General features: G+C 40.0%; 1 protein-coding gene across 1 annotated transcript in view; it reads left to right on the top strand.

Annotated features, from left to right (window-relative positions):
- Window positions 1–19,361, top strand: part of Enah (ENAH actin regulator) — a 131,471-nt gene that overhangs the window by 93,794 nt on the left and 18,316 nt on the right. The window contains exons 4-8 of the mRNA XM_033762260.1: window positions 946–957; window positions 1,363–1,447; window positions 15,165–15,379; window positions 16,579–17,343; window positions 19,278–19,358. Coding sequence (XP_033618151.1) covers window positions 946–957; window positions 1,363–1,447; window positions 15,165–15,379; window positions 16,579–17,343; window positions 19,278–19,358 — 1,158 coding nt within the window. The remainder of the gene's footprint in view (window positions 1–945; window positions 958–1,362; window positions 1,448–15,164; window positions 15,380–16,578; window positions 17,344–19,277; window positions 19,359–19,361) is intronic.

Genomic DNA, 19,361 nt, shown 5'->3' on the forward strand with positions numbered 1-19,361 from the left:
AGTGATTAAATGAGGTTAATTTTTTTTATATTTTATATTGGTTCTCAGAATCCTGGGAAATTAATGAAATATGTCACTGTAATTTGTCATTAAGGACAGATTAAATAATTAATCTAAAAATATTATAAAGAGGTGAGGAAAAAGTTGGTAAGTTTAGATAGAAGTATTTTTGTTTATTTACCCCTGGGGTACATCAGAAGTGTTTTACATCCTGGTGAGTGTTTGCTTTTTATAGTGAAGCCTACTCCACTAGTATAAAATAGATTGTTTATGCTCTTAGCCCATAAATTACAATAATTTGCTTTAAACACTGAAGCATTTATTTATTACTTTTTAATATTAGTGATCTACAAAAGTCTTTCAGAATTTCTGCTTAGTACATTTAGTGGCACACTAGAATTCAGAAAAATATATAATAAGTCATTTCTCATTTATTCCTCCCCAATAGTAGGAAATAACTACTTCTTTACTCTCTCATTTACTGGATTAGATTTCAAAACTGTTTGAGTGTATCCTTAAGCATTGTATAATAGGTTCAGCATTTTTATCTCATTAAATTTTAATATCCAGTGACATTAGGATGTCCTATAATTTAGTGGAATTCTAAGATGCTAAAAATGGGTCTGCATTGTGCATGGTATGTGGGAATGAATGGTCATTAACTCTCACGACAGAACCATGTTGGTATGAACGCAGGTGGTTTTTGTTTTCTTCCCCTTACACCAAATGAAAAATTAAGATTGTCTTTGTTACATTAAAAAATCAGATAAGCAAGTTAATTTATTATATAGAAATGTAGCAAATGTTTGTTTTCACCATACTGGAAATGCTAGGCCATTAAGCAAAAATGGCAGCTTAATTTGGGAAAATTTGATAAATGCATTAGCGTACTTCATTCTAGTAATAAGGTTCTCATGCTCTCTCTCTCCTGTTTTTCATTTCCAGTGTTCTATTTAGGTGAGTTTTTGAATTCTGATTTTTCATTTAAGTTCTTCTCCACCTCATGAACAGTTGCCCCAAAGAGAATGTCTCATTGTCTTAGAAAATGTCAAGTTTAGGTGCCTATTCAGGTGCTTATTGAATACTTGTTTTACTCAAGCTCTTCATAAATAAATGTTTATTTTTTCCTTATTGTTGATGTTTTCCATTTGTTTCAAATAAGCCTTCTTGGAGATGATGACAGCATTATGTTGCAGTCTTTCATTTGCTCTGTGTTATGTAAAGCTTATATTTTATTTTGCTAGACAAAGAGAAGATACATTTGTAAATATGTGATGGTTTTATGTTACTGTCATGATTTTTATCTCCTTTATTAAGCTGTATAAGAAGGTAATATTCACCTGCAATGTTTTCCTTTTGTAGGTCCAACATTGCCTAGACAAAATTCACAACTACCTGCTCAAGTTCAAAATGGCCCATCCCAGGAAGACTTGGAAATTCAGAGAAGGTAAGTTCTCAATCTTTGTATTGTAGAAGACCAAAACTCTGAACATACTAATACTGAGAATAGCTATTTGAAAGTCACAACTTTTATATTAGTAAGCTTTGGAACCATCATTATTAAGTGAATAGATACATATTATACTGGACACAGACATAAAATTTCATACCTGCTTTTTTGTAAAAAACATACTCATAGTACATTTTACATATTTTAAGTACACTTAATAGCATACAAAATATCTTCAATAAGTCTTGTTTGTATAAAAGTTATAATCTGTGACAAGTATAGATTTCACATGACCAGTTTAACTAGAAAGTTGAAAAATTGTTAGCTGATTCTATAATGCATTGATCTTGAGATACTATGATGGCTGTCAGTAGAATACAAAACTATCCTGTTTATAACTAAATGCTGGTGGAACAGGGTTGGCAACATCATCTTCATCATTTCAGTATAGCTTGGAAATACTCTTGAAATTATAATGCAGCCTCATTTAAAGAGAGATTTTTGTGAGTTAAGAGTCTGGATTGTAAAGCTACATTGTAACAAGTTTATTTTATAAAATTCAGGTATGTTCAGTAACTAAAATTGAGCTAGCCAAGCCACACGACCCATTTTCAAATAATTTTAGAGATATCGATGTTGCTTTTATCACTATCAGGTCACCCCTGTTTGGAGGGTTGATCACTATTGTTAGATGGACCATTCTTGTATGAGATTTTCCATGAGGCGCATTTGTTCTACAGCATACTGGCATTTCTTATTGTGACCTTTGGTTGATAATTCACATTTCAAAAGACTTTTCATTTTCTCTATGTTGTTTTAATGTTTGTGCCCTGTCCCCCTCATTGGCTGAGAAATCTAGAGTATAACTACTTAGCTCTTGAACTTTCCCTAAGATTTCCCAGAATGAATTTTGTTTTTGCCATAGAGCCTCCATATATTGGTATACTCAGTCATGTCACTCCAGAAAAAGCTTCCAAACTTGGAGAAAATCTATCCAGTTATTTTAAGTGATGCTGTAACAGTTATAAGTAAATTTTTTTCTATAGCATTAAGTTTAAAGGATATAATAATTTCAATTCTGAGAATTTTTTAAATACCAGAATAATTAATTCCAAGAGTGAGGAATACAGTGAAATAGAGAAATAGTGAATAACAAATGGCCATATTAGTGTTGATAATAACACATGTGTAAATAATAAGGAAGATTCAGGAATGAACCCAAGATATAATAGAAGAATCTCTGGTTACCTTGTGGCCAAACAAGTACCCACTGCAATCTTGCCAGAGGCCAGGGCAACAAGGGTAGGAGCAGGAGCCACCCCAGGGTGTGCCTTGCACAGGGCCCAAACTCGGGACCTTGCACTTCAAGGCAGGTGGCCTCACCACTGAGGCCCATTTCTTCCTCTTTTTTTTTTTTTTTTTTTTTTTTTTTTTTTTGGGGGTTTACATTTTTTTTTTTTTTTTTTTTTGGTACTGGGGATTGAACTCAGGTCCTTGCACTTGCGAGGCAGGCCACCGAACTGCTGAGCTAAATCCCCAGCCCCCTATTTCTTCTTGATACCCATTTTCACTCCTCTCTCTACTCTGGTATTCCCGTCTCTTCTCAGTGCTGAATCTTCTCCCTTTCTGTCCCTTCCAGGACTGATTATTTTTCCTATATAAGTCTTTGGTTTTTCTTTCTGCACACAGTATGTCCTTTGCAAAATTGAGGTTTGAGTTGGTATATTAGTCCATCTTTCACTACTGCAACAGAATTCCTGAAGAAGGTTAAGCAGCTCACAACTTTGGAGGTTCAAGGCCTGGCACTGGCATCGACTCAGCTCTCAGTGGGTGCTTTTAGCTGGGGTCTACCATCCATTCCCAGGGCACACATCTGACCTCCCATTAGGCCCATCTCTCAAAGGTTCATACTTTCTCCCAGCCCTACCACTCTGGGGCCCACACCTCCATCACGAACCCTAAGAGGGACACAGACTCTCTCCAACCATAGCAGTTGGGTGTTGTAGTTCCTTGTAAGCACTTCTGTCTCTGCTTTCGCCTTCCAAACCTACAGCCCAACTTTGAGCCTTCACTTGCCATCTAGGTTCACAGATCTAAGTAAAGGACATCATATACCTTCTCCCCTCTGAGAATGTGGGGAAAGCAGTGGCCCTCCTTGCTACCCACCTGGCCCCCAGCCCTTTAAATAGTCATACCATCACGTACCACATTAAAATGCTGTGTCAGTGTCACAGAACCCTAAATTCTATTAATGAGAATCCCTATTGTAGAGAGCTCATCTATCTATCTGTATATCCTATTAAATCTCATAAACTCTTTAAGATTTCATCTTTACTATAAATTCGGTCAAACACACACGCACACCCACCCTGTACAGGAGATTGAATCTTTTTTTTTAATTTTGAGACAAGATCTCGTCAAAAGCTGTCCAGGCTAAGTCCTGAACTTGGAGTCCTCCTCCCTCAGCCTTCTGAGTGGTTGGGATTACAGATGTGAACCACGATAGGGTTCCTACTTCTCTTTATATTTCATCCAGAATTTTAGTGTAGAAGCACATTATTCACTATATTTATTCAGTCATACCTGTCTTTTTCTGTAAAAGCCTTACAGGTTTAGTCTTCTAACATTCTTATTACCGATAGTTTCCCTCATATTTATTTTGTTATGTACTAAAATTTTAGTTGATTGTTTTCTCTTGAATTTAGATTTTTTTCAGTTCTTCCTATTTTTTTTTCATTAAATTTATTGGTACTTTTTAGGTATACAGTGCAGTTGCATTTATCAGTGGGATCTTAAACCTTTACAAGATGTATCTTGCTTCTTACTTTTTCCCCACACCCCTACCCTCCCTTAACTCCTCCACCCTTCCCTATCTACAGAGACTTTGTTTCCATTTTTTCCTTTTCTCATATTTTTTCTTTTCCCTTCTCTCCTTTCCACATCCCTTCCCACTTCCCATATTCCTTTAGCCCCTTTCTTCATATTTCACATTATCAGTTATACCATTTGAACTTTATTTACACTTTTAGTTTTTCACACCAGAGAAACTATTTGGTATTTACACATGTGTGTCCTATTTATTTCACTTAAGAATATGGCCTCAGTATGCATCCATTCAGCTATAAATGACTCCAGTTTCTCATTCTTTAGGGCTGAGTAGTATTCCATTTTATAGAAAAACCACATCTTTATCCATTCTCCAGTTGATGGGCATTTGGGCTGTTTCCAAGTTGGAACTATTACAAACTGTGCCACTATAAATATGAGTGTGCATATATCACTGTGGTATGATTCTTTTAATTCTTTTGGAAGGATACCCAGCAGAGGGATAGCTGAGTCAAATGGGACTTCTAATCCTAGTTTTTTGAGGTATCTCCATATCATTTTCCACAGTGGTTGCAGCAGTCTGCACTCCCACCAACAATGGAGAAGGGTTTCTTTCTCCCCACAACCCACCAGCATTTGTTGTTATTGGGTGATTTCTCTTTTGTTGTTGTTGTTTTTGTCTTTTATTTTTGGACCAGGGATTGAACTCAGGGACCTTGTACTTGTGAGGCAGGCAGCGGCACCACTGAGCTAAATCCCTGGCCCTGGTTGATTTCTTGATAGCAGCCGGTCTTTCTGGAATCTCAGTGTTGTTTTCATTTGCATCTCTTCAATGACCAGTGATATTGAACATTGGTTCTTCCTGTTATTTAATGCCAGATTAATTTTTCTTAAACTCTTTTGCACATATATATTCTTTTTATTTTATTTTCTTACTGGTCAAATGCTGGATCCTCTGGGTTATTTCCTTATGGCAGTTTTAATGCCAGTTTAATTTTTCTTAAACACTTCTGCTCATATATGTTCTTTTTATTGGTTTTTCTTGTCAAATTCTGGATCCTCTGGGTCATTTACTTATGGCAGTTTTATCATTTTCTACCTCATTTTGTTTTATATTCTTAGCAGTTTTCTTAGTCTTATATTCTAAGCCCAGCAGTATTCAGTAGGGTCATATAAATACAATTAAGTTTTTCAAGTGGCCATATTAGTAAAATTTTAAAAAGATAACAAGTGCAGCCGGGCATTGGTGGAACACGCCTGTAATCCCAGCACTCGGAAGTCTGAGGCAGGAGGATCACTGTGAGTTCAAGACCAGCCTGGGCTACGTAGTGAGTTCCAGGTCAGTCTCCACTACATAGTGAGACCCTGTCTCAAAAAAATAAAAAATAAAATAAAAAAGATACAAGTGAAATCCACTGTAACAAAAATACTGCTCTTTGAATGTGAAGTAACTGAAATCACTAAGATGTTATATATTTTAGTTTTTATACTCAGTCAAAATTAATGTGTATTTTAAACTTAAAGCACATTTCTGCCCGGACTAACCATGTCTTGGGACAAAGCTTGTTGCAGGAGACCTTTCATTGAGAGTTTTAATTTTAATCTCCAAGATCGTTTCCTGTTTTGTATTTGTTCCTTGTTCTTAGAAGCCTGCAGTAAATTCATGGCAGAACTTTCAGTCTCTTGTTCCTCTTCCCCTGCTTGACTCATCTCCCTCCTAAAGCAGCATAGTACTCACACGTCTTACTGGTTTCACACACCTGCTTGGTGATCCTCAGTGGTCCATGGTATGTGGCTCTGCTGTGCAGTGTTTCTCTCTCTGTAGGTCCAAGGAGGGAGATGGGTGAGCTCTCCTGGGGAACCCCACAGGTACCCCTAAAGCCACACACTTCCCTTTCTGTAGTGAGCAGACTTCTTTGGGGACAGTGTTCCATTCACTGGGCAAGAGTGTGAGGGGAGCTTGGTAACTAGCTGTCCTGCAGACTGAGGAGTTTGCGACTCAGCTTGATTCCTGCCCTCCCTCCCTGCCCTTTTCTTGTTTCAGGGCGTCTCCCAGGCTCCTTCTCCCATGTGCACTTAAAACTGCATTCCTTGACCATGGTGCTCCACAGCTTAGTCCAGTGACATAGAGGCACTGCTCGTGCTAAATGCTTAGGTCATGTGGACAGGTGGTGGCGGTGGTTGGACATCTTCGCCATCACTGAACACAGCGGGACAGCAGATGATAAGTGCTGGGGGAAAACAAAAATGAGATTCTGTGCTGTGGAAGGGCAAGGGGAAGTCCTGGATATAGATATTACTGAGGTGAAAGAAAAGGAATTAGCCAAGCAGGTACCACTGGAAGCAGAGGAAATGGTCAGTGCAGTGGCAGAAGGCATTGTGTGAGCAAGAAGGCTACACCCAAGCAAGACTAGAAGGAGGGAGTGCTGGAGATGAGATCTAAGGTAAGGCCGGATGAGGCAGGGTTCTGACACTACTGAGAATAGAGGAGTGATGTGACGTACATGTTAATGGAATCAGACCACAGGTGTCAGATGTAGGGCCCATGCTGCAACAGCAGCCTGGCAGGAAGGCAGCTAAGAATCTGGTAACAGGTGGGAAAAATCACACACACACACCTGTCCTACCTACTGATCCCTGGGGAGCAAGTTGGAGATGAAGGGGATGTTGAGGTTTCAGGCTGAGCTGTGGGGAGGAGAGGGGTGCTTTTGCCGAGCTAGAAGGGCCTGGAAGGACGTTGGAGACAAGTGCTAGAAATGTAGGATTCAGGCATTCACCTGGCATCCAACGGAGGTGTAGAGTAGACACATCCCTCTGTCTAGAGGAGGCTAGGAAGGGAGACTGGACATAATGACTCCGTCTGCCCTTTCTGTCCTCCAGAAATGTGACAATAAATTCACTCTACTAATGACAGCCCTCCTCAGCTCTGCTCTATCACAGGTGCATTTGTACACATTTTATGGTCTGGAATTGCAGTAGAATTTTGAAGTGAAAGATCTTTCCACTGCTTTTTCTGCCAACATGAGGAAGAGCCTCACCATTTCAGCTTTGTGTTCTGGCCCCTCATACCCAGGGTAACTCTTTGCCCAGCACTTAGGAGTGTGCCCCGGCAGTACCTGGCATCCCTGGTGACTGCCTCCTTCTAGACTATACTCATCTTTCCCTGGGCTGGTGTGTGTGCATTGGCTTCTGTCATGTCCTCATCCTTCCTGCATTGTCCTTTTCTATACTCTTCTCCACCCACACTAATACCTCTCTTTTCTGAATTCCTGTAACTTAACCCAATACTCTTTGGTATTTTCTTCTTCTAAAACATTAAAAATAAAAGTGGTGACAAACTTAGTAAGTCAGCAAAAGCTCAAATCTAAGCCAAACCCACAGGAGAGAAGGCATGAGCTGCTGTGGTGCCCGCCGGTAGCAAGCTGCTTCGTAATGCTTCATGACTGGTTAAGGTTTTGTAGCTCTTTCCTCCGTCACGCCCAAAGAAATGACCAATAGGCTTGACTGAGCAGAGAGCCTCTTAACCACCGCTATTCAGTGGAAGTATGATGAAAACACCCCTGGTTTCAAAATCTTGTAGGGGCCACATTTTTAAAAATTTAAGAGAAACAAGTAAAATTAATTCTAACAATACATTTAACTCTGTATAATAAATATTTTAATAGGTCATCGATAAAAGATTTTTAGAGATAATTTTATATATATATATATAGAGAGAGAGAGTGTGTGTGTGGCATGGATTTTGATGCTTAGAGCACATCTCATTTCATCCTGCATATGTTAGGAATGCTCACTTGCAGCTGGTGGCTGCATATCTGAAAGCACAGCAGAACAGGCCAGGAGTTGGCATCCTACAACTCATTGCCACTTTGATCCTGCAGTCTACTCTTATATAGCCAAGAGGTAAGAAGGGCTTTTACATTTTTTAGTGTTGTTTTTAAAAAAAGAAGGAGCTAGAGAGGTATTTCAGTGCTGACATATGCAAGACCCTGGGTTAAATGTCCAGGACTCTAAAATAAAGCAAAATGAGAATTGAAGGAAGGAAAGGAAGAAAGGGAAGGGAGGGGGGAAGGAAGAGAAGAAAGAGGAGAGAATGCTACTGAATGAGATACTCATCTGGTCCTTTACATAAATTCTTGGCCGACACCTGGTCTAGCTCAAGGTGTACCAGGCAGAACTGAGTGTGGGTGAGGCGCCAACCAACAGAGATGAAATGAAAGCTGGCCCAGTAGGGGATCTCGCTTTTGCTCAGCAGATAGACACCAGAGCCAGACCTGCATCGCCCAGGCAGGACACCAAGATTCCCCTTGGCAGTGTCACTATGGTCAGAGAAAAGGCAGAAGCGTTGACCTTGGGGTCCAGCCAGGGCATCATTTGCTAGGGCTTCTTGCCAACCTCAGTGCTGTTTTGTGAACATAGAGCCAGGGATGCCCGGGCCACGTAGGACACCAGCGATACTGAGGCACCCCAGAACAACTCCATCATGTGAAGACAGATATCACAGACTCTGAGGCCTACAGGACAGCTCTGTCACATGAGGACAGGCCCCACACCCCAGGGACCTGAGCACAGACTGGCCAATAGGAAGCACTGACTTTGAAAGAAACCAATATAAAGCAGGGAGCAGATGAATGCCTGTAAATAAATGTACTGTCATAAAACAGCTGGGTGAATATGTTTCATGTGTGAAACAAAAGTTGGTGGCTAATTTTATACTGAGAGACTAAGAGAAAAGAGGAGGAGGAAGGAGGGGGAGCGAGGAAGGAAGGAAAAAAGGAGGAAATGTTTGAAGAAATTTCCTTGATAATAATCATAAAACTTGGGTGTATGGTATATGAGAGAAAATAAAGATAAAGAAGATTAGAATAGGTGGTGCAATATCCACTAAGAGTTGTTAGAAAAAAAAGAATAGAACTGTAAGGTATTTGAGTCTGCAAATATGTAACTTAGAAAATTTAATGAAAGTCAGTGATTTGTCTTTATCAAACTCTGCAAACTTTTTTGTAAGTGCCAGATAGTACATAAGTGATGGTCAGAGTTAGCCACTGGGCAGTGGTTTGACCTCTCTGGTCTACCCTGAAAAGGCTCATTAATGCCTGGCCCTGTAAGTGGGGAAAACAAACAAACAAACAAAAAGACCCAATCGATCACCAAGAAAAAGGACTGGAGTTTTAGCGCATTAGCCAAATGGCGTGGGTTTGTTTTTTGTTTTTGTTTCTTTTTTTTGATGGAGATAGGGATGTAACCAGAGGCTCAGGCATGCTAGACAGACTTTCTAACACTGAGTCATGACCCCCAACCTCTAGCACTGTACTAGGAAGGAGTGATCTCAGAAGCTTGGGCAGGAGATTGGAGAGCCCTCTCCAGTCTCAAACCTTCTGCACAACTTCCTGTGAAGTTCCTAGAAGGTGAGTTCTGTTAAGTGAAAGAGTAAACCAAGGGCGACAACCTGTGAAGTCCAAGAAATGAGACAGTGACTCAGTATCCAGCTGCGGAGACCGGAGCCTTCCCAGGCCTAGAGAGAGGCTCAGAGTTCTGAGGGCACACTGGTGATGAGGTGCGGGTAGGACATGGAAAAGGACGAGGGTGAAACACGTCCTGAGCATTGGTGTGTGTAGGGTGGCGCTGCAGTGTTACTAGGAGAATGGAGAAGGAAATGTTGGGACTGGGGCAGCGTGCACGCTTAAACTGTTTGTACAACAGCAAGTGAGTAGATGCATCCAACTCTGAAGAAGTCAAGAGTTTGTTCTAAACAGATTGCTACATTTGAAAACGTAGAATAAATACCAGAGTATTGAAGGTGGTTGCTTCTGGGGAGAGAAATCAGGAGTGGTGAGGATAGGTAAGTACTGGGATTGCCTTTGCACTGAGCTAGCTCCCCTGACCTTTTTAATTTTGAGGCAGAGTTGGCTTGAATTTGCAGTTCTCCCTGCCTCAATCTCCCAGAGTGCTGGGATTACAGGTGTGCACTACCATGCAGAAAACTGATTTAGTTTGAGTTGTGTAATACTCCCTTTTTTTTAAACTAGGTATCACATTTATAAGTTTAATTTTTTACTTCTAATCAGTGAAAGTAAGTTAATAAAACATTTACTTTGTACGTTAAGCTTCATTGATCTAGTACCTTTACTGTAATAATATGATAATGTAGTTTTCTGTTCACACGTATGTCATTTGTTATATTAGTTTTGGTTCTTATTCATTAATGATTTGGCTTCCTTGGCTGTGACGGAAAAATATATTCTAAGAAACATGAGTCAGTCCTATGTTAGTCTCCACATAGAATGTAATTTAGTTACTACCTATAAATAGTTTGCAAATCACTGCTACTACCTGAAAGCTATAAGCGGGACCAAGACCCCACACAGAACTGAGGAGTTAGAGCAATGAGAGCCCATGGTCCCCCCATTAGCCTTCGGAGGCAGGATGGACCCAGAGTTGACCGGCTTCTGCTGTAAGTACTGGCCTTTGTCTTGTCATGTTAAAATTCTCCTAGGTATTACATTTATAAGGCTTATCCGTTTTTTAATTTGTTTACTAATAGAGAAATAAACACCTGCATTATACAATTAAAACATATACTGTTTGGGGCCGGGGATTTAGCTCAGTGGCGCCATGCCTGCCTGGCGAGCACGAGGTCCTGAGTTTGATCCCCAGACCCAAACAACAAAATAAACAAGCAAAAAAATATACTGTATATATGGTTCCATGTTTTGACAAATGCCAGTAGCATCAGTGTTATTAAATGTTACCAACTCAGAATAGTTTTTGTAGTCTGCTGTCCTACTTCATTGTCAAAATAGAATTCCTTCTGTATTTACTTAATATACTATTCATCATAGGCAAGGCTGGATGAAGTGCCTTCTGAAATTTTATTTATATTGTACATGTTTCAAAAAAATAAGTCTTTTAGTCATCATGAACTAGTAGTTTCTCTGACTATATATGCTATTAATATATATGCTGTTAATCTCATTGTGGGCTGATATTTTTTAGTACCTGCTTACATTTAGGAGTAGCTCTTTGGAAGAGAAATACTTTAGTGGTAGGGGGAACTAATGCTTTACTGGTTACAATATTGGTCATTTGTAGTACAGTTGTTTCTGGAAAAATATGTATTGTGTTCTTAGAAATTTTCAAATTACTGTAAAATGTATATCCTATCCTAAAAGGAATTAGTCTGTCAGAATTTTTCCATAGTTTAGAATTAGGGAAACTGTACTTTGACAGAATCTTGAAATGATCCTATTAATGACTGAAGAAAACAGTCAGTGTAGACAGAACTCTAGGATGGAGGGGTTGGGGAACACATACATTTCCAGTGTGGGAACTAGCATGGTAATTGTGAGAAAAGCAAGTTTATATTCCCTAAACACAAATGTCTTGCTTTAGAGGCAACAATATTGTCTGATTTATAAACAGTACAATTTCGTGGGAATTATTTTTGCCATGAAAGATGTGTAAGTCCTTATTTTCTGTTTGGCACACTTTCTTGAGAATTGTGTGTAGATAGGCATCTTTTTAGTGAGCAGACTAAAAATTAGCTGTAGAGATGTTCAACACTTCCTTCAAACAAGAATCTGCACACACATGAACTGCCTGTTTGAACCACTGCCTGTTTGAACCACCAGTCAGTGAACTTGGAGGTGCATTCTGGCTGGTGCTCTCCTCTTGTATCAGTAGGTGCTGTGTCTTCCATGGCCTGAAAGCCCTAGGAAGCCCTGATGTTGTGGAACAGTTACCTAAGTCAGCTCCCCCAGATACAGCTCTTCCACCGGCCGCCTGTCGTGTCAGCATGGCTTTGCTTGTGCTGAAAGTACTGCATTGCTTTGGAAACAGAATGGACTAAGGGGTAACAAAAGCTAAGAATTAAAAACAAAATGCAGTCAGAATACCATGTGGCTCAGCTGTGAGCAGAATTTAATTCTTGTGTGGGTCATGTAACTCAATATCTTGTGAGGGAGCTGCCATTGGAGAGAGAGACATTGCAAAAGCATGAGGACAGCTGAGAGAGGGCTGGAAGCCAGTGGGAATGCTGGGCACTGAAATGCTAGGCTTGGCATGAGCTTTGAAAACTGTGTTATTTTGATATAAATCAAAGCAGAGTCACAAAAATCTAAAAAAAACTTAAAAACTTGGATCTGTGTTACAAACCCCAGTTAAATTTATTCATTAGATGTGGTAATTTTAAGTGGCTTTTCTTTTAAGTGGCTTTTCTCTGTCTAGTTTTTATTATTGAAAACATTCTTCTAGTTTTAAACATTTAAAGGCATTCTTTTAGTTTTCTAATAAAGTGTAAATAACATTCAAATTGTATAGTTGATAATGTGAAATAGGAACAAAAGGGCTAAAGGAGTAGAGGAAATGGGAAGGGAAGGGGAAAGGAAAGAAGGGAAAAGAAAAAATATGAGAAAAGAAAAAAATGGAAACAAAGTCTTTGTAAATAGGGACGGGGGGCGGGGGTGAAGGGAGGGCAGGGGCATGGGGAAAAAATAACCAAAAACGCGTCATGTAAAGGTACAAGAATGTATCTGTACTGTATACCTACAAAATACCAGTAAATTTAATGAGGAAAAGAAACATTCTTCTAGTGTGTCTAATTTTTTGCTATCAGTACCACAGTGATAACAGTTATCAATCAAAAACTTGTGCAGCTAGAGATTTACCCAATAGCTAGTCAGTACTATATCCTTAAAATTGATTTTATTAGCTGCTTATAAGGAGCCACTCCTGCAGGATGCTTTTTGTCTTCTTGTAGTCATTGTTTTTGTGAGACAAGTAGGTGGATTTACTTGTCATGAGGGTTTTTTCTGCTGTGAAAGCCAGCTAAAGAAACAGAAGGGAGGTTTGGAAAGATCTTGGTTACTGATGCTGCTGGGAGGATCAAAGGGCAGCCTGCCTTGGTCTTTCATGGAATGTTGCCTGTTATCATAGCCCACCCAAGTCATTAGCCTAGAGAAAGTTCCAGTGTGAGATTTCCAAATAATAATTACCATTACCATTACAGCTCACATTTCAAGTGTTTTGCCCAGGAACTTTTTAAAGAGCCTTTACAGTATTGTGCTTCATTACTTTTTTTCCTACAGTGCTATAAAATGTATGAGTAGAGTCTCACTTTGTGGGGGTGGGGCATAACTTTTCCTAAAGATAATTTGGGAACCATATATAAGGGGTTATCTAAAAATACAGTGGATGTTTTAAATTTTAAAATTAATTCAATGAAAATTAATGTTTTCCTCCCTTCTTGCTTTGGGCAAATTTGCCCATCATTCTAGCCACTTTTTCTTTTTTCCTCTCTCTTTGAATTTATTGGTACATTTTAGATATACAGTACAGTTACATTCATCGTTGGAATCTTATACCTTTACATGACAGGTCTTGGTTCTCATTTTTTCCCCTTGTCCCTGCCCTCCCTTCACCCCCTCCTTCGCTCCCTATTTACAAATACTTTATTTCCATTTTTTCATTTTCTCATATTTTTTTTCCCTTTTTCCCTTTCCCCTACCCTACCCACTTTCCCTACACCTTTAGCCCTTTTCTTCCTATTTCACACTGTCAGTTATATCATTAGGATCTTATGTACCATTATAGTTTTTCACACCAGGGAAACTTCAGTATTTATACATGTGTGACTTATTTATTTCACTAAGGAGTATATCCTCAATATCTAGCCACTTTCTGAAGCAGCTCTGAAAGTCCTCTTCCATGAATGTCTTTACTAGGTGTGATCAAAAGTCTGGTGAATGCTACTGCTAAAAGGCAGGCCTCCAGAAGCACTACAGTATATCTTCTTTCACCTTATTCGCTGTATCTGGCGCTAGTGGGACTTCTCGTCCTTCCTTAAAATCAAAATGACCTTGAAAAATAAACATTTTTAATCTGTTCAGGACATCAAGACAAACAGGATAGCACAACTGAAGATACTCATGAAAAAGGACTTCCAGAACTGCCTTAGAACGTGACAAGAATGTATCACACCTCATACTAAAAATCTTAAGAAATATATGCCTTTTACCCAGCAGATATATGTCAGTATTCATCCTATAGAAGCAGTTGAAAGAAGATTCAAAGATGAAAATAAATGCTTATTGCAGTATCAGTACTAACATTGGTATGACTTGCATCCTACCATAGGAGCCTGCTTGGACTCTGGAGAGCCTAACAGGGGCACATGTGCATTCACAGAAAGTGAAGATGCTGCACACCCTGCCTTTGGGTAACCCCATGGTGTACTAGTTAGAGAACAGAGTAGTAAGAAAAGGGGATTCCAGTTCATTTTGTCTTTCAAGTTTGTGTATACAGTATTACATGAAGAAAAGTTTAGAATGTACTCATATATACCAGAATGTGAGTGATAGTTGCTTCTGGATATGAGATTTCAGTGACTTCAAGTTTATTTCTTCCCTTTTTATGTACCTGTATGTGTTTAATTCAGCAAAAGTTTATTTAGCTGTTGCTAAGAGTAGTCATTGTGTTTTCTGGAATGATAATTTATTTCTTGTACAGTTAAAATTTGATGTTACATTTTAGGAAGAAAATTGCAGACTTAGAAATTTTTTCACTAAGCAGTTAAAGGATGACTTGATCATTGGGGTAGTATGTTTGGTTACATGGGAAATTCATTACCTGCAGTACTTTATTCACAAGACTTAGAGAATAAAATGGGACTTACTGTGACATGCTGAGGCATCCAGCCCATCCAATGCTAATAGACTGTTTGCATTGATGTGAAACCTAAATTAACTCCCAGATAGCCTTTCTTAAGAGAGAGCGAAGTTAATCTCATGCCCTGCGGTCCTTTTATTTGACTCAAAAATAAAGTGAACATCAGTTCATTTGTAGTGATGATTGGCCATAGATACATAATTTTAATTTTTTATAATTTCAGGCAACTGCAGGAACAACAACGACAAAAGGAGCTGGAGAGGGAAAGGTTGGAGAGAGAGAGAATGGAAAGGGAAAGGCTGGAGAGGGAGCGCCTGGAGCAGGAGCAGCTGGAGAGAGAGAGACGGCTAGAGCAGGAGCGGCAGGAGCGCCTGGAGCAGGAGCGGCTGGAGCGGGAGCAGTTCGAGTGGGAGCGAGAGCGCAGAGTCTCCGGTGCTGGTAAGCAGCTTACTGTGCTGCGGCCTGCCTTGTTTGCTGTAAGCGAGGGTGTTTGCTACTAAGGTGCCTGGCCGTGCCAGATGGCTGGAAATTACAAAAGGCACGTAGCAGTGACTACCTGAACGTTTCATTCTCATTTCTCTCTGTATTGTTCTTATTGCTTAGAGACTTAAAGAACACGCTTGGCAATTTTTATTTGGCATTCTAATTCATCTAACCTCATAGATTGGCTATAGAGTATGTATTTTTATGGAAAATTTTTTATATTAGATGAACTGGAAAGTTAGTTCCCTCATGAAATTTCTCAAATTGTCTCAAATACTACATAAAGTAGTACAATACCAGGCAGTAAAAAATTAGCTTGATTAGGGCCGGGGATTTAGCTCAGCGGTTTGGTGGCCAGCCTTGCAAACGCAAAGACCCGAGTTCAATCCCCGGTACCAAAAAACAAACAAACAAACAAACAAAAAAACCAACCAAAAATTAGCTTGATTATAATCTAAAGTTTTTGAAGGAGAAATTAAAGCAATAAGTGAAAAGTATTCTAAAACTGACTGTATATTTAAATATATTTTCTACTATTCTGATGGAATTGATTGAAAGACATTAAGAGATACCTGAAAGTTTGAGGCAATCATTAAGATTAACATCCATTATAGAATCTTAAGAATTTTTATTCCATGTGGCACATATCAAAAGTCTCCATGTAGGTAGATTAGGTAGTGGTTAAGTTAATCCATTTGTTTTGACTGCTTAATTGTTTTCTGGAGGAAAAGCTAACAAAACAACTATTCTGCAAGTTAGCATTGAAATAAAAAGTTCTTCACCTTTTGTAGTAAACACTTTACTAGTTTTTCTGTTTTTTTAAAAATTAAATTTATTTTCATTTGATTTTAATATTTTAATGGGCTAAATAATGAAAGTTAAAGACTGCTATCCCGTACAAAGGACAAATTAATCTGTTTAATTTATTAATGTACTTACTAGTAAAAGAAAATGTCATTTTCTGGATCTCAAACTGTATGTTTACAAGTGAAAATCCTCTCAGGTGAAAAGGTTATATACACGTGTGCCTGATTCTCTGTACTAACTATAGTCATTTGTACAGTTGTCTGATTGCTGGTTTTGTGGCTTCACTTGCTCCTTTTTCTCTCTCCTTTTGTATCCTGTCTCTGCTGCTGCTTCCCACCTCTGTCCAGCTCCATCTCCAGACAGCTCCCTGTGTAGCGCTCCACCTCCTGACTACCCCAGTTGCCAGCCTTCTCCAGCACCTCCTCCATCACACGCCAAAGTCATCTCAGCTCCAGTGTCAGATGCCACTCCTGACCACGCTGTTGTGGCTGCTTTGCCACCTGCTTCCACACCCCCTACACCACCACTGCGACACTCAGCGACACGTTTTGCGACATCTCTAGGCTCAGCCTTCCACCCTGTTCTCCCCCATTATGCTACAGTTCCTCGTCCTCTGAACAAAAACTCTCGGCCTTCTTCTCCTGTGAACACACCTTCTTCTCAGCCTCCAGCAGCGAAGCCCTGTGCCTGGTCCCCTTCTAGTTTCTCTCCCCTCCCTCCATCTCCTCCAATCATGATTAGCAGCCCCCCTGGCAAAGCTGCCGGTCCGCGGCCCATCCTTCCCGTCTGTGTTTCTTCTCCTGTGCCCCAGATGCCCCCGTCACCAACGGCACCTGCTGGGCTGCTGGACTCTGTGCTGTGCCCAGTGTCTCCACCACCTACCTCGGGGCCGCCGCCCCCACCACCACTGTCCCATGGCGGAGCTTCAGCTGCCCCTCCCAGCACCCACCTTGCCTCGACCCCCTCATCCAAGCCCAGTGTTCTCCCTTCTCCCTCTGCAGCTGCCCCTGCCTCTGCGGAGACTCCTCTAAACTCTGTGCTGGGAGACTCCTCTGCTTCTGAGCCCGGCTTGCAGGCAGCCTCTCAGCCGGCCGAGACTCCAGCTCTGCAGGGTAAGGCTTTCCTCATTGCTGCTGGCAGCTCGCCTCCAGAAGAGTTGGAGGCCACAGCTGCCACCTGAAAGGAAGGGAGGGGAGTTTAATAGTGGGACATCAAGATTCCAGAGTGCCATGTCGGGTATTTTTCCATTTGGAAAGTTAAAATGGAAATAAATACATTTTATTCTGTTTTATCATTTGCATTTGGAAGGTTGGTAAGGGGAATTTCCATTTTGTCCTAAATTTAATATCTTCTCCAGTATCATAGTAGGTGTGTTCTAGTAATGGTGCCTTGGATCATTAACTTAATTTGTTCCATGATTCTGGGAAAGATGACCACATTTGTATTCATGCAGGAAAGGTGTCTCAATTGTGTTTGTCACCTGATGTAGAGTTTGCAAACAAAAACAAAATTTTGCCAAACATTTGTTTGCAAACCAAATTTTCCTAGGAAAATTTTACTTGACCTTTTTGATCTATGATCTAAACTGTTTTCCTTTACTTTCTGGGCAACTCAGGTATATACTTAGTGCTGGCTGTGGTCTTGATGTCCTGGGCTAAGACACACACCCCCAGCGCAGTTCTGGTTTGGGACCCCCAGTACCAGGCTTTCAGGTGGTACACACCGAGCCCTGGAGCACCCTGGCTGGGCAGGAGGGTACAGAGGGCAGTGGGCTCAGTGTGCCCCAAGCATGCCACAGCCTGTAGGTATGAGAGGATAGCAGCCTCCACAGGTGCCCTACACCTGCTGTGTGGGGGCAAGGAGGGGACATGACCTCTAAGAATGATGGTGTGTAAGTAGGGAGGACCTACTTCTGAATGTAAATAAGATTCCTATGGCCCTGTTTGGGGTTTTGTTTTGTTTTTACTTAGAATTTAGTGAGGATTATAGAGAGGGTGCTGAAAAAAATTTGTACTTAATAGCATTAATCTCAATTTAAACGTACCTCTTTTAATTATCTAAAATAATGTAGTAAGGCTTGTTAGTGCTATGCATATTTTTGTTGTTAACTTGTGGAATTTTCTTTAAAATAGAGTTAAATTCTAGACTTAGGGCCCGGGATCAGATCAGAACTACAACAGTAACACTGGACAAGAAAGGTGTGCTCCCCTGTGCCCTTCAGGAGGGGACAACCGCTCCACCACCTCTTTGTGTGTAGCACGAGCACTTAACGTGTCCCCAAGATCCCTTTCAATCCTGCAAGAAGGAAATTGCTTATAGTTCAGTATTCCAATACTAAGTAATTTCCTGTTCAATCTCAGAGATTTTTATGAGATTCGAACATTTCTTATGCACCAACTTGAAGGCTAAAGGCTTATATTTCAAATTGTACGTTACTTCTGAGAGTTATGTTATGATTTTACTTGTATTAGTAAATTCCCTTACTTCAGCGATTCTTAACCTTGGCTACACTTGGAATTATTTCAGTGTAGAATATTTTTAAGATAACAGCCTGGGACACATTCTGCTTTTACATTCTGAGCCCAATGACTTGGACCATGTATAAACAGGAAACATCTGTCTTTGTTATAGTAGGATATCGGGATATACTATCTCAGCGTTCACATGGATTATTTGGAGTATGGTATTTCAAATAATAATAGCTGCTACTACATTTACTCATTTGTTTTTTAAGAAATATCTGCCTCTTTCCCAAATTTTATAAGCATTTATTTTATTTTTTAAGTCCTCATGGGAAAAAAAATTAAGTAGATAATCTGTTGCATAGTTCATTACTAAAGGTCAAACATTAAATACATATATTTGCACATTGACTTTATATTTTAATATTTTTTTAAAACTGATCTAGACTGTAAACATTGTAGTAAATTAAATTCCTGTGTCATATTTGAGTTAACTTAACATGGAATTCTGCATACCTATCCTCATAAAGTAAGACTGCTCAGCTCTCAAACTGATGGTCTGTCTTAACATTTCTTCCTCTCAGGCATTGCCTTGGGACCACCTGCACCTCCACCCCCTCCTCCCCTCCCACCTGGACCTATCCAGGCCCCAGCTCCCCCTCCTCCCC

This window comes from Fukomys damarensis, unplaced genomic scaffold, assembly GCF_012274545.1.
Source record: "Fukomys damarensis isolate Sample0158 unplaced genomic scaffold, DMR_v1.0_HiC HiC_scaffold_11, whole genome shotgun sequence".
NCBI classification, from domain to species: domain Eukaryota; kingdom Metazoa; phylum Chordata; class Mammalia; order Rodentia; family Bathyergidae; genus Fukomys; species Fukomys damarensis.